The sequence below is a fragment of the Delphinapterus leucas genome, chromosome 8 (genome assembly GCF_059928025.1).
Source record: "Delphinapterus leucas isolate spDelLeu-1000000601 "Yukka" chromosome 8, BTC_Dleu_Yukka2, whole genome shotgun sequence".
In the NCBI taxonomy this organism is placed as follows: Eukaryota; Metazoa; Chordata; class Mammalia; order Artiodactyla; family Monodontidae; genus Delphinapterus; species Delphinapterus leucas.
The window spans coordinates 59,725,759-59,741,616 of NC_143136.1; the positions used below are offsets into that span (position 1 = coordinate 59,725,759).

Here is a 15,858-nt window from a genome sequence, read left to right on the forward strand (position 1 = left end):
CCACTTGATGGATGTGAAACTGGCAAGAATGGTGGGGATGGTGTCCTTAACCACTGGGTCCTGAAGCCCAAATGAGGTCTTTAGTTTAATTCCAGGATCAGCACATCTCAAGATTTCCTATTATTTATTCACCATTCAGAAATGTATCAAAAAAGTAGGTGGTATGAGATAGGACAACAGCTTTTTCTACTGAACAAAATGACATGTGGCACAAAAAATGTAACTTTGTGGAGGAAGTCACTTAGAGGTCAAAAAGTATATTAAACTGTGACCGAAAATATCAGTTATGGAAAATGCAGGCCAAACATTATTGTGATCTTTCACCTTAAAAATATTTTCCAACTCATTTTATATTGAGACATCCCCATGTTTAAACTGGGTTCACAAGGGAAATTTCTATTTTCAGTTTACAGAAGAGAAACTTGGACAAGGCTGTGTACTTTTCCTGCCTTTTCTTTTACAAACAATGGAAAGCCATTACCTGAGCCGGGCTGGTTCTGGAACAGGGCTCAGAGACAAGTGAGGCGGTGATGCTCGCTCTTAAGCTACTCTATTTTCAAAGCTGGTTTTGGCTGAGAAGCTTCTGAGAAGGTAATCCTTTCTTCATTGGCATTAGGAGAGCTTTGTTTTTAAAGAGTGGCTAGGTCTTGAGTTCTCAGAAGGCTAATTCTTCAATAATTTTGGCTCTCCTGAAGTCTTTTCTTTTTCGTGGATAATATCCTAAACACTCCTGGATTAGTCCTTCAAGAGAAGTCACCAGAAGGGGGTAGAAAAAACCTACTGCCTTATAAAACAGAAACAATTCCCTGCCTAGCGAATACCAGCGCAGAAGCAAGGATCACAAGATCCATTTCTGGCATTTCACCAGCACGTTTATTTCAGGGCTATACAAGGCTGGCTAGTCTCCTCATGTGTTAAGAAGAAACAGAGGTTAATTAAACTGGGGAGGGCTAGGGACTTTGAGACTATGAAGGGCTAAATTCTTACAGCAAGTCTGAGAAAGAAAAATAAAAAGCAAACATATATTGGGGTTTGGGGGATGGGTTTCAAAAAAGGGACAACTGTTTTTTATGTTCTTATTCACCTGCATGTGACTGCTCTGTGGCTGGGAGCTCAATTAATGGAGCAGGCTTTTTAATGAACCCTGGTATGTGTTCTGCAAACAGATGCACCTACTGACAAAGGAGTTCTGGTTACTCACCTGTTTTGAAAGGACATCAAAAATTCTAAATGCCCGCATTGCTCTCCTAGATAGATATAATTTTCAAGGTTTATGCACTATAAACTTCTACAGCTAACATGGCCCCTACCTTAATAACTGTCCTCTACTGCTCTTTTAGGGACATGTAACGCTATTTTCATTAAAAAAAAAAAAACTGATTGTTTAAACAAAAAGGCTCAGTAAAGCATACCTTGTACTTTTTCTTTCACTAATGGTGTTAATTGACAGTACTATGGGAAGGGGTCAGAATTAAATAAAATCCTGATTTGTCATTTATAATTAAATGAGCACATGTGCACTTTTCTGAATGGAATTCTGCTGATGCAGCTATGGGGTAAGAATAACCAGCATTCCGAGTAAACCCCTCTCTTTAAGATAGCAAAAGAGTAGCCCCTGTTTTAAAACTAACATGCAATAGGACAGAGTGAGAATTGTGGTTCCTTATCAAAATACTAGGAACCGTTCTTCAGCCATGTGGCTTGTCTTCCAATCTTGAATAAGAGGGTTCCACAGGGGTCTCAAATGTCAGTCCGCTACAGATGGCAGAGTGGTTTTACCGGTTTTAAAGAGTTGTAAAAAACAAAAGAATATGCAACAGAGATTGTAAGTGGTCCTCGTAGTCTAAAATATTTACTATCCGGCCTTTATAGAAAAAGTTTGCTGGCTCCTGTTTCCACAGGATAAAATGAGACACTGGTCCCAAGGAGCAGGCAAAGTAAAATGTAAATTGCCCTAAGTTGGTGTCTAGCACAGTGCCTGACACAATAAATAGATTTTTGCTTAAAAATGAGGAACATAGGGCTTCCCTGGTGGCGCAGTGGTTGAGAGTCCACCTGCCGATGCAGGGGACACGGGTTCGTGCCCCGGTCCGGGAGGATCCCACATGCCGCGGAGCGGCTGGGCCCGTGAGCCATGGCCGCTGAGCCTGCGCGTCTGGAGCCTGTGCTCCGCAATGGGAGAGGCCACAACAGTGAGAGGCCCGTGTACCGCAAAAAAAAAAAAAAAAAAAATGAGGAACATAACTTCATTAAGAGGAAATAATCTCACAAACAGTCTTAAATCGCAACAAATTTCCCCATTTTCAGACTCCCCAGCAGATGACTTGTAGAATGGTTAGAACGTAGTAACTTTTGACATACGGGACCAGCTTTAGAACATATTTCTTCAGGAACTTTTGGTTTTTTCCCTTTCTTTTGATAAGAATTATTTTATCACTGTCTAAAATAGGTTATAGCCTTCATTATTAGAAGCACACAGAATTAAGGAAAATTAGGTATTTAACCTGATGCTACTACTGTCTTCCAACTTTTACAATTCTAGCCTTTCATCAAAAACATATATTTCATTCATGAAATGATTTTTTTCAATAGCCAACAAAACTGCTATTATATTAATTTGGTATACATAAGATGTACTAATGATTTAGAAAAAGCTAGCTAACTGAAACCAGCCCAGAACTTACTGAGGCTAGCAGTAATTACCTAGAGACTGATGAACTCTAAAGAAAAAGGAATGGGTTTGACAGTGTTGGTCTCCTGTGCTATCAGCTGTCACCTTCAGTTGAAAACACAGAAGTTCAGGAAGAAGAGGCATGTTGATTTGGTCTACAGTTAGACTGCTTTTTCCCCATTATTATGAAAGTCTCCTTTTAAGAAGTTATAAAATAGAGAGGCAATATGATCAGGAGATGAGAGGCGAAGACAGGGGGTTCCAAACACTATTTTGGACTTTTTAAAGGAAATACAGCATTTTTAGGGATAAAAAACTTATCCTCAAAAAAGGGCAACAAATTCCTTCGTCCACCAAGGAAACTCCCTGCCCACTCTCCCCTCCCTGCCTCTCCTCCCCCATTGCCCCCACTTCCTTCTCTCTGCTAATTCAGATACAACTTATTCCTCAAGAATGATCCATCTCAAAACTCCTCTAGCAGCTTCTGCTCCTTCACTTCATTCCTGTGGTCTCTCTTCCTTGAGCATCCCACCGGCACATTATTCTGTTCTTGTAACTATCTGGCTCTGCTGGTATTCTTATGTGAGACCTTAGATTCATGCTTCAGAAAGCCATTGCAGGAGACATGGGCAAGGCTATGTGCTAGATGATAAGCACATTTTCTTCTGTATTCTCCAGAAATTCACTAATCAGTTAAATGGTTGACATTTCCTGTTAATTAACTCATTTGGCAGATCCATTGGTGGTTTCTGAGCAACACATGACAACGAAGTCCTGTTCCACATTGTACCCACTGACTTGCAGAGATATTCTACAGACATATGTCCACCCAGGAAGGCACTCTCCACAGGAGGGCATCAGGCCCAACACTATTTTAGGTTCCATCTAAATTTGCTTCTTGCAGATGGCACTGGCTTCTTCTCAACACAGGACAAAATAACTCAGATGCATAAAAATGATCAAAGTAAACCTTCTAGTAATTAGAAAATATTCTCTCTGTTGCCACTGCTCTGGGCATTCCACCAGAAACAGCATCATTGTTTTAAAACTGGGTTAAATTGTCATACCCCGCTTCTGCAAGTTGTTTGCTTTTTGCATGTCCTTTAGCAACAAAAAATAAGAAATGAACTCACCACACCATAGGAATATGTGTCACAAGTTTCAGACACAGGGAGACTCTGGATAACTTCTGGAGCCATCCACGGGAAAGTCCCAACCAAGGACATGTGCGTTGTGTGGTTGTGGAACCGAGAGGCACCAAAATCGCAGATCTGAGAAAAGAGAAACGAGTATCAACTTTTTACTCACTGACTAACAAAAGAATTACCAGTCACAAAACCTACATCTGAAATTAACGAAATTTTTAAAAATTAAAATAAAGAGTCCTACCTTCAACACCCCATCAGCAGCAATAACAACTAAAAGGAAAAAAAAAAGATAAATTATGAAACTCATCTAATTTGAGTTATACTGAAAAATATTATAAACTTCTATTTCTATCTTCCATATGGCATTATGAAAGGTAAAATTAAAGTATTTACTGCACTGAAGATTTTGTAAAAAGGAGCTGACATTAAAATAAAAATAAAAAACTAATTCTATGAGGTGCTGATTAAAAAAGGCTTCAAAACACTGGTTTAAATTAAGTCCAGCAAGAAAGGCGTAGATTAGTAGTAGTCAAGAGAACCAAATTTTTACTTGGGTTTTGCCACTAGACTGTCAACATGATACTGAGGAATAATCAGCATTATTACTTCATGGTATATATGGTTTTTCCTCCCAGCTGAAGAGTAATTTTTCTTGAAGGCAGAGATAATGCTCATTTATTTACTTATTCATACATTCATTCATTTAACAAATATTTGTTGAGCATATACTATGGGCAAGGCCATGTACTATGTTCTAGCAGAGGAAGGTGAGCAAGACCGACATTGTCTCAGCTCTGGTAGAGATTACAGTCTAATGGTAAAGACAGTTAAACATCTATAATAAAGTGGGATAAGTTCCATGATGAGAGGCATGGAGACTGCCATAGGACCAAAGAGCAGTCTAAGAAGTCAAAGTGTAAGGAGGCTGAAGTTTCCTGGAAGAAATGATGCGATGCTAACCAGAAAGAGGAGACCTGGGGGAGGAAAGCAGTTTTCTAAGCAGAAGAGTGAGCTTGTGCAAAAGGTCAGGAGCAGAGGAAAAGGCACAGCCCAGGTCCAGAAGAGCCTTTGTGAGAAATGGAAAGGCAATGAATGATTTTAAGTGCAGGAATGAAACGGTCAAATGTGCGGAGGGGAACAGAACACAGGTAAGTAGATCACTGTGTGCACCAGTGTTGTAGTCCAAGAGAGATGAGGATGCCTGCACTAAGGCTGTGGCAAAGGACAGGAGAGAAGTGGACCGAGTCAAGAAACAGGAAGCAGAATCAACTGGGCTTGGATTATTGGCTATGGGGGAGGAGGAGGAGAACTCAAAGAGGAAATAAAATAGAGGCCATACAGCATAATGGTTAGAACAGGAACTCTGCAATCGAACTGTAATTCCTTTTTATTTGATTACTGGATTAGGCAACTGGTATTGTCACTCACTGAGAAGGGAATGAAGGAATAATTTTTTGGGGGGTAGGCAGAAGATGAAAAGATCAACTTGGACACAGTACATTTTAGTACACAGATTTATAATGTTAGACTTCTTTAATGAACACTTATTAATCTTATGATAAAAAAAGTAGAAGTATTTTTTAAATAACTGAATATAGTATTAACCATATTTATATTTTTATTTGAAAAAATGTACAGCTTATTATATATAGTATCAAATTTACCCTTAGGCTATTTCTGTGTATTGGATCATGCAAAGGTTATTTTCTCCACTTATCAAGGTCATTAGTAACAGCTAATAAGTATTGCTAAACTACCATGTTCAAGGCACTGTGTGGCTTACAAAGGAAAGGCTAGAAACATCTCTTCAGGATTCTGCCCTTGGCCTTCTCCCTTCTTATGCTCTTATTCGCCCACTCCCATAAAAGCCCCAACTACATCTTAACACTCTCAAATAGATCTCAGCCTCAAAACTACATATCTATCTGCTTATTGAACATATTCACATACGTATCTTGTGAGTCACTGCAATGGGAAGCCTGTGCACTGCAACGATGAGTAGCCCCTGCTCACTGCAACTAGAGAAAGCCCACGCACAGCAACGAAGACCCAACGCAGCCAAAAATAAATTTACAGTTTGTGTAGTTACTTGATGTGAAAACACATACACACTGAAACAATATAGATCAAACTTTTAACAGTTTTGGGGTGGGGGTGGAGACAGAATAGTAGGACTTTCATTTTCTAAGTTATATAGATTTATTTATTTATTTATTACATTTATTTATTTTTGGCTGTGTTGGGTCTTCGTTGCTATGCACGGGCTTTCTCTAGTTGTGGCGAGCAGCGACTACTCCTCTTTGTGGTGCGTGGGCTTCTCATTGCGGTGGCTTCTCTTGTTGCGGAGCATGGGCTCTAGGCATGCGGGCTTCAGTAGTTGTGGCACGTGGGCTCAGTAGTTGTGGCTCGTGGGCTCTAGAGCACAGGCTCAGTAGTTGTGGCACACAGGCTTAGTTGCTCTGCAGCATGTGGGATCTTCCTGGACCAGGGCTCATACCCGTGTCCCCTGCACTGGCAGGCAGATTCTTAACCACTGTGCCACCGGGGAAGGCCGCAAACTGTAATTTCTAAAAATGGGAACATTCTCCATTGTTAGTCTTCATAATGACATCTTGGATAATTTAACCATTCTCCTCTCATGGGATATATAGGATATACTGGTAAACTAGATTAAAAGGAGAGATGTTAAACAACTTATTTAGATTGAAACTCTGAGCAAGAACTGAAAATGTACAAAGTCATAAAACTCTGATACTTCCTACTAGATTCTGTATTATTTCCTAATGACCTCCTGCTAGCCAATATATATTAAAAGTATTTAGCTCCAGGAAGCTTATGTCTAAGAAAAGCCAAAGGATAAGTGATGAAACCTAGAAAAGGGCAAGAACAATCAGCCAGAGTGAACTGTCAGGGTCAGGGTGCTGGTCCAACCTGGACTGCTGAGGAGTGGCAGCTGCCGACAACTTCCCCTCCTCCACCCCCGCAAGCATCAAGGTCCTGGGCAGCTGGTTGGATTCCTGAGTTCTCTTCCTCGGCTGGCCATGACTACCCATTCTAAGGATCACACTATTAGCAGTTACCCATTTTAACTGCAGTGATTTAAAGATTTTCTAAAAATAAATTGTTTTCCTCCTCCTCCATACTTAGAAGAATCACTTAGAAAGCAAGTAAAAAATTAAAGCATGTGAATGAATTGACAGCAAGATTTTTTGTTTTTAAGTAGCAAACTCTGAGTGCTGGCTAGCTAAATAATCCCACTGCCTTTTTCCATTAATTTTCAAGTGATGTAATGGACAAAGCATTCTATTACCACTCCTACTTGAAGGTAACATCTAATCCTGCCATTTAAAAGTGCTCACTCTCCGAATTATAAAATACAGGATCATAAATAAACTTTAGGAAGTAGAGAAGAAGAAAAAGAAAGCTCTTACTTTCCAAACCTGTGCTGATCATTTTTGGGCACTCCTTCGGGTAATGTGAGTGACATAAAAAATTTACACCAAATAACTCAGGAGTAACAAGAACAAAACTGCAAACTGCTAGTACAGAGAGCCATCTAAAAATAGAAGAACTAGAAATACACAACTATGTGCTTTGACCAGCAATACCTGTTTTAGAAAATGATTCTAGAGAAATAATTAGGGATGTGTTGAAAATTTCTACTGAGAAGTATTAACTTCAACATTTCTTATCATAGAAAAAATAATGTAAACAACCCAAATGTCCATATTCTGTGCTACTTATACAGTGGAATACTATGCAGCCCCTTGAAATAATGTGGAGGATTTTAACATTTATTAATAGAGGAAAGATTTTCACAGTATCAGCAGTGAGTCAAAACAGCAGGTTACAAAAGAGATGGAAAGCATGATGCCTATTTCTATACAACGGTGCATGTATTTTAGGATAAAGTAGGTAAAATAAAAACATATGACTACGTTACCATTTCTTGACTTGAGATCTCTGTGAATCACCTTGACAGGAGCCTCCATATGTAAATAGTGCATTCCTTTTTGTACAAAAAGGAAGAAAGGCCTATTAATATAATTTTTCAACATTGCATCAGTATTACCTTTCTATTTTAAACATCAGTATTACTTTCCATATTTTTGCAAAGGATTTAATAGCAAAAACTAAATTCATGTGCTCTGTTCTTCCATGATGGATAAAATAGGGACAGGATATGCCCATATTAAGACAATTTATATGCTAAGAAAAATTTATGTGCTTTAACTTCTTAGAAGTTGGAATTTGATTGTGGATAAAGCTAGCTTCTTATAATACCCAATAAGGACACCTTAATTTTCTGGAGTCTGCAAGAAAATAGCACAGATACTACTGGAAGAAATGCTCCAATGACTAAGGTATTCTATACTACCAACTGCCTTCTAAATCAGCCAAAGTTCTGACCAAAAATTTCAGTTTTCATTTGCATGTCTGCAGTTACCCAGTGAAGCTTGGTTTCTCAGTACTCATTCCAGTAAGACCCTGGGAGTGGAGGTGGGGTAGGGGTGGGGAGAACTGATTGGATTCATTAGTTGTGGTTGGTAAAGGATTTGGGGATCCTCAGATAGAAAAATATACAGTAGTTACAAAATATTTTATTCTTCTTACAAGGATAAATCTTCAACATAATATATATTTAAATGTACTCCAAAATTCTCTACAACATATTGAAAATCAGGTTACTTCAGTAAATTGGATGTATATAGAGTTTCATTATTTTGAATTAAAAAATGACTCTTTCCCAGTATTTATACAGTCTATCCCCTTAGAATAAAGAACAAGAGCATTTTCTACTGAAACATTTCCTCTCTTTATTTCTCAAGTTGTCTTTTCTAAACAATGGAATAGCCCCTCACCCCAATCAAACAGGTTCCTTTGGTTAATGAACTATCTTTTTTTTTTGCGGTACGCGGGCCTCTCACTGCTGTGGCCTCTCCCATTGTGGAGCACAGGCTCCGGAAGCGCAGGCTCAGCGGCCATGGCTCACGGGCCCAGCCGCTCCGCGGCATGTGGGATCCTCCCGGACCGGTGTCCCCTGCATGGGCAGGCGGACTCTCAACCACTGCGCCACCAGGGAAGCCCTAATGAACTATCTATTGAAAAATAATTTAATAACTAGGCCTTGGTTCTTTTTTTTACAGTATATAGAAAATTTCAGTTTTATAAAGGCTAATTTTAAAAATAATCTATTATTTTCTACATTCTGATTATTATATAGTGAAGAATCATGAAAGAACAAAGAAAAACTTCAAAAAATTTAAATTCTTGCCATATAAAGCTATTACTGAAGAGTCAACAAAAGTATTAGTAATTCAAATGATCTTAAACAAGATATAACTGGAATAAAAGAAAAATTTCTTCTAATATTAAGTTCTACATATTCTAAGCTGTGAAAATTCAAAAGCTACAACTCAGGTAACTTTTAATAATTTTTATGACAGAATTTCATAGTTATTTCTCTTTGTCTTTAAGAATCAAATTCCTGAATAATTTTTTAGGTAGAAACTAATTAACTATTAGAGGTAGACCTAGATCATTTCTACATTTGCTGACAATAAAGAATTTCAAAAAACGTTCAAGCACAGAAGCTTTAAATACAGGCACTTTTCTTCCTCATGGCAGCTATTACGAGAAAGAGTGTTGTAACTTTTTTGTGTATAACATATAATATACATTTATAGAATATTTAGTGTACATAAAAAATTGTAATCAAAATCATATAAAATTCTATTTAATGTGTTTTTATAGAGCTATCTACAATTCTGTCTGCCTTATGTTTATTGCAAAAAAATAGGAATGCTGAAAAATATTTTCATCAATTTTAAGATTCAGAGTTTCCTAAAAAAAGATTTCACAGGAGTCACTGGGGAGATTTGGAATCAATGATGACCATTTGGAGATTGGATCCTGGTTTATTTGCTTTAATTGTTCCTTTTACCCATTGTTGACTGACCTGTAGCAATTTCAGCTATACTGGCTGGTCTGCCCTCTCTCCCTCTTCCCATCCAGAAAGAAGAGAATCTTTTTTTTTTGCCTTTTAGGAGGTTTTCTCTTTGCAGTGATGTTAAGCAATGCCTATTTCAAAATGCACGAATCCACTCTTATTTGAAATGAATTATTCATCCTTTCATTTCTCAACATCTTGTTGCTTCAGTGGCTTCAGTCATGGTCAAACTGAAGGGCACAGCTGAATTCAAAATGGAATCAACAGAAATCAAGCCTTCCTATTTCATCTCCAAGTTCTACACATAGCTTTATCAGAGAGGGTAGAAGTCATTCTGAAAGCACTGATTTCTTCTTCCTTTCGTAGGCCATTTCAAGTATTAAGTATTACTTGTGACTACACATAAACAAGTCTCTTCCCTGCCTCACGCTTCTCACCTGAGTCCAAACACATTAGAACTTGCCTTTCAGATTAATTCATCAGCCGCCAAAAGGTGATTTTATTACCGTGTGGCTCTGGACACTCCCATTTTCTCCACCCCTATTTTTTACCTCTAGTTCCAGTGTGCTATTTAGTCCTATTCCTTTTCCTCCTTGTACTTCTGATACAGAGTCCAGGGCTCTTGAGAAACCACAGGAATGACTGAGCTGATCTGGAGCCAAAGGACTTGCCCTACAGACAGGGACTGTTGCAGGGGAAGGGACCAGGAGGGATGAGGTTTACAGGCTGGGGGCCAGAGAAGCTTAAGTGGAGGGTGTACAGCTGGAAGCTGAGTGACTGGTGTCGGTTGATTTGTTTGCTGTCTATCCATCTTAAGTGCCATTAAGTAATAAGATGGGTGTAATTGGCTGAGCACCCTAAATGCAAATGTCTGTAAGGTGAAGTGTTTTAAGTCAAGGACTGCTTGTATATGTATTTACATTTCTGTAAGTGTATTTCCACAATGCTTCAGGCAGTTTCCAATAATAGCACATTACCCTGCTTACAAACAGGTGGCCTACTGATATGCAGAGAAGTGGCTATGATGTTACATGAAAATGTCTTGAAGAATGTGAAATTTTAAGGCTGATTTGAGACGTCTGATGCATGAATACACAATTAAGTTAATTAACACAGCCAAAGCCTTAGGTATACCATCCTAAACATAGAGCTTATTATTCTTATAAGGTAATGAAGTATCATTCAAGCAGCAGCATTTAGCATGAAACTTTTTTTTTTTTTTTTATAATTTTCACTTTCTCCATTTGAAGAATTTGGCAGGTGTTGATGAAACTTAAAGCAGACAAGATAATTCCCCAAAGGAAAGGCTATTGCTTTTGGAAGTCCCTGTGTAACTTCCCAGTGAAAGCAAAGTATGAGTTGCTTTCCTTATTGGATGCTAAATATTCCTTTATTTGCTTTGTAAAGAGATGTTGGTAGAGATTGGAGCGGCAAAATGCAAAGGAGTTAATTGCTCCAGTAAAATTTGGAAAGACTTGCTTTCTAGGGGTTGCTAGAATACAAACGTAACCATCAGCATTCATTAGATTAAGTTGTTTCCAAAGCAACTTTGACAGTTATAAATAAAACTCAGAAACATTCAGTTAGGAAAATGGAAAATAAAAAGATAAAAATAAATGGAATTTAAATTGCTTTAGAAAGCATTTGTCTATGCAGGAATTTATGAGGGAAAAAGAACTAGGCACCTTGTTTAGGCATATTGTGTATTAAAAATATTTCATTTCCAAGGGTGATTTCCAAGTTTACATTAAATATAAAATAAAATCTGAATTGCTTTTGCATGGCAGGATAAATAAAAAAATTTTTTCCAAGCGGTTACTATTTTTAGCATATTATTATGTATCCGAAATGAGTAGAACTAATCCTACAGTAAGTCATGTTTTCTGGATACTGCATCTAAGTAGAGACCTGCAGCACAACAGAATTATAATCTTTCCATTTAATGTATCAAACAAGCTGGCCAATTACAATGTCACAAAATAGGGCAAAAATGCTGCCTTGGAGCCACTGATTTTGTTGGAACTTGGTTTTTGGTAAAAAAGAAAGGAAGGAGAGAAAAGGAATGCAGGAGTAGAAAGGCAATGACCTAAAATATTATGTGCACAGTAAGCTGCAGAATTCTTGCTACTTTTGGTCTGAAAAAAGAACATCTTAAGATACAGAATAAGAAATCCTCCGACTAAAGTCACTATGTCAGGATGCTCTCCATCAATTCTGTAAGAATACATGAAGCATTACCTTTGGCTACATCAGTGGCCCAGGTCATAATGTGATCCATGTCCATCTCTTCACTTCTGTTACTGTTAATGTAATCATAGAGTGACCCCAGAGAAGCATATTCTATTTTCAAAGGAAACATAAGCATATAATTAAAACCAAGGCACATTTCAGAAATAAGACTTCATAGTTTCATTGGGAAAATGTGTTAAATAATTTAACAAAAGGCATTAAAAGTTTATAAAAACTGTTCCATGCCGTTTCTAAAAGTTTCTAAAAGTGAATATCATCCTGGTAAGAAATCTGTCAAAGACAAGACCACTAACAGAATGAATAATAAAACTTGAGCTGACAATGAAATCCAAAGACATTCAGATGAAATTCAGAAACACAAGGATGTTGCAAGAATGTATTTGAAACAAAGGTAGGCATGAATATAGGTATTTCTTCAAAAATTTGTTATTCTTATGAGATAAGATGAAACACATAAGTCAGAGGGTTTATGTGACAATGCAAACAAATCAGTATTTGTTGCATCAGGATTTAGAAGAGCCCTCAAATTTGAAGCACAAAAGGCCAAGAAAGTGAGAACATTCCTTTAAAAATGGCTTTGAGATATAAATTCTCTATCTTAAAATTCACATACTGTAAGTGTACAATTTGATAATTTCTATGATCCATTTTCAGTTTACTTTTGTGTATGGTTCGAGGTGAGGGTCTAAGATTTTTTTTTTTTTGCATGTGGATTTCTAATTTTCCCAGCACAGTTTGTTGAAAAGACTATCCTTTAGCCATTTAATAGTCTTGACACTTTTGTTGAAAATCAATTGACCATCAATGCAAGGTTTTTTCCCCTAAATATTTAATTTTGCTCCATTGCTCTATATGCCTGTCCTTGTGTCAATACTGCACCATGCTAATTACTACAGATCTGTAATAAGTTTTTTTTTTAACATCTTTATATAATAAGTTTTGAAATGCGGCAAAGACCTTAAACTTAGATCTTTCTTAAAACTGGTTTGGCTATTCCAGTCTTTTATATTTCTATGTGAATTTTAGGATCACCTTGTCAATTCCTTACAAAAAATGTCTGCTGAGATTTAGACAGGAATTGTTTTGAATTTGTAGATCAATTTGGGAGAACTGCTGTCATAACAATATTGAGTCTTCCAAGCCACGAACATGTAATCTTTCCATTTATTTAGATCTTTATTTTCTCTCAGCAATGTTTTGTACTTTTCATTGCACAAGTCTTAACACTTCTTATGTTAAATTTATACCCCAATACTATTAAGTTTATACCAAAGTACTATTCTTTTTGATAGTACTGTGAATGGAATGGTTTTTAAATTTCATCTTTAGACTGTTCATTCCCAGTATATAGAAATACAATTAATTTTTTTTTTTTTTTTGCGGTTCGTGGGCCTCTCACTGTTGTGGCTTCTCCCGTTGTGGAGCACAAGCACCGGACGCGCAGGCTCAGCGGCCATGGCTCACGGGTCCAGCCGCTCCGCGGCATGTGGGATCTTCCCGGACCAGGGCACGAACCCGTGTCCCCTGCATCGGTAGGCGGACTCCCAACCACTGCGCCACCAGGGAAGCCCCCTACAATTAATTTTTGTATATTAATCTTGGATCCTTGTGACCTTGCTTACCCTGTTTATTAGTTTTGGTAGTTTTTTGTGGATTCCTGGGGTGTCCTGAGTCTTAGAGAATCATGTCACGTAAGACAGTTTTACCTCTCCCTTTCTAACCTGGATGCCTTTTATTTTCTTTTTCTTGCCTGATTAAACTGACTAGAACCTCCAGTACAATGGTGACTAGATGTGACAAGAGCAGAACCTCATTTCCTTGTTCCCAACCTTAAGGGAAAAACATTCAATTTTTCACCTTTAAGTAAGATCTTAGCTGTGGGTTTTAATAGATGCTATTTATCAGGCTGAGAAAATTGACTTCTATTTTTAGCCTGTTGAGATTTCTTAGCGTAAATGGGTGTTGTAGAATGCCAAATGGTTTTTGTCTTTTATTCTATTATCTATTATGATGCTTTATATTAATTGATTTCAGATGTTAAATCAACCTTACATTTCTGGGATAAATTCCACTTGGTTGTGGTGTATAGTCCTTTTTATTGGTGGCTGTGTTCAGTTTGCTAATACATAGTCAAGGATTTTTGCATCTATGTTCAGGAGGGACAGTGGTCTGAAGTTTTCTTATTATGTTTTTATCTGGCTTTGATATTAGGATAATACTGGCCTTATAGAATGAGTTGGTAAGTGTTCCTTCTTCTGTTTTCAGAAAGAGTATGGGAAGGACTGGTGTTATTTTTTCTATAAACATTTGATAGTATTCACCAGTGAAATCATCTGGGTCTGGCGTTTCATTATGAAGATATTTTAAATTATAAATTTAAATTTCTTTACTTATAGTTCTGGTCAGATTTTTTGTTTCTTCTTGAGTCAGTTTTGAAATTTTTTATCTTTTCAGGGACTTGTTCATTGCAACTAAATTGTCTAATTTGTTGGCATAAAGTTGGTCATAACATTCCCTTATAATCCTTTTAAATTTCTGTAGGGACTGTAGTGCTATCCTCTCCCTCATTCCTGGTTTTGCTAATTTGTATTTTCTTTTTTGTTGGTCAGTCCAGCTAAAGGTTTGTCAGTTTTACTGATCTTTGCAAAGACCAAACTTTTAGTTTCATGGATTTTCTCTATTATTTTTCTGTGTTATTGCATTCTGCTCTAATCCTTATTATTTCCTTTCATTGGGCTTGCTTTGGGTTTATTCTGTTATTTTTGCAATTTGTTAAGGTTGGAGCTTAATGATCAATTTCAGACCTTTTTTTTTTTTTTTTTTTTCTTTTTGCGGTACCCGGGCCTCTCACTGTTGTGGCCTCTCCCGTCGCAGAGCACAGGCTCCGGATGCGCAGGCCCAGCGGCCATGGCTCACGGGCCCAGCCGCTCCGCGGCACGCGGGATCTTCCCGGACCGGGGCACGAACCCGTGCCCCCCGCATCGGCAGGCAGACTCCCAACCACTGTGCCACCAGGGAAGCCCAGACCTTTTTTTTTTTTAACATAGATGTTTAAAGCTATAAATCCCCCCCCAAGTATTACTTTATCTGCCACCTAAAATTTTGATATGCTACATTTTACTTTTCTCTCTGTCCAAAATATTTAAAAATCCACTGTAGTTTCTTGACTCACTGGGTATTTAGAAATATGTTGTTTAATTTCCAAATATTTGGGAATTTTCCAGGTTTCTTTCTTGCATTAATTTCTAACTTAATTGTATTGTAGTTGGAGAACTTTTCAGTCCTTTTAGATATATTGAGATTTATTTCATGGCCTAACTTATGTATGCTAAAGAATGTTCCATGTGCCCTTGAAAAGAATATGTATTCTTTGTTGGGTGGTGTATTCTATGTATGTGAGTTAGGTAGAGTTGGTTGAGAACGTTTGTCAAGCCTTCTATATCCTTGCTGATTTTCTATCTAGTTGTTCTCTCAGTTACTGAGAGTGGGGTAATGAAATCCATTATTGTTGAACTGACTATTTATCCTTTAAAGTCTGTCAATTTTTGCTTCATGTACTTTGAGGACCTATTGTTAGCTGTATATACATTTACAATTGCTGTATCTTCCTGATATGCTCATCCTTTTATCATTATGAAATGACCCAATTTATCTCTAGTAATATTTCTTTTCTTAAGCCTATTTTGTCTGAAATTATGATAGTTACTTCAGTTCATGGTTATTGCTTGCACGGTAGCACAGAATTAAGGTTTCCAAAGATCAAAGAAAAGATGGTCCACTATTGTATCTTTTCTTTTGACTTTGGAGATTGAGATTCTAGTCACCCCATTTCTCTGTAG

At 37.5% G+C, this 15,858-nt stretch overlaps 1 protein-coding gene across 4 annotated transcripts in view; it reads right to left on the bottom strand.

The window, feature by feature from the left end:
- Nucleotides 1-15,858, bottom strand: part of MAP3K20 (mitogen-activated protein kinase kinase kinase 20) — a 176,259-nt gene that overhangs the window by 76,155 nt on the left and 84,246 nt on the right. For all 4 annotated transcript variants that reach the window (XM_022570053.3, XM_022570055.2, XM_089916660.1 and 1 more), the window contains exons 4-7: nucleotides 12,008-12,109; nucleotides 7,763-7,828; nucleotides 4,061-4,089; nucleotides 3,805-3,942 (exon numbers count right to left, since the gene is read on the bottom strand). In XM_022570053.3, coding sequence (XP_022425761.1) covers nucleotides 3,805-3,942; nucleotides 4,061-4,089; nucleotides 7,763-7,828; nucleotides 12,008-12,053 — 279 coding nt within the window. In that variant the 5' untranslated portion in view covers nucleotides 12,054-12,109. The remainder of the gene's footprint in view (nucleotides 1-3,804; nucleotides 3,943-4,060; nucleotides 4,090-7,762; nucleotides 7,829-12,007; nucleotides 12,110-15,858) is intronic.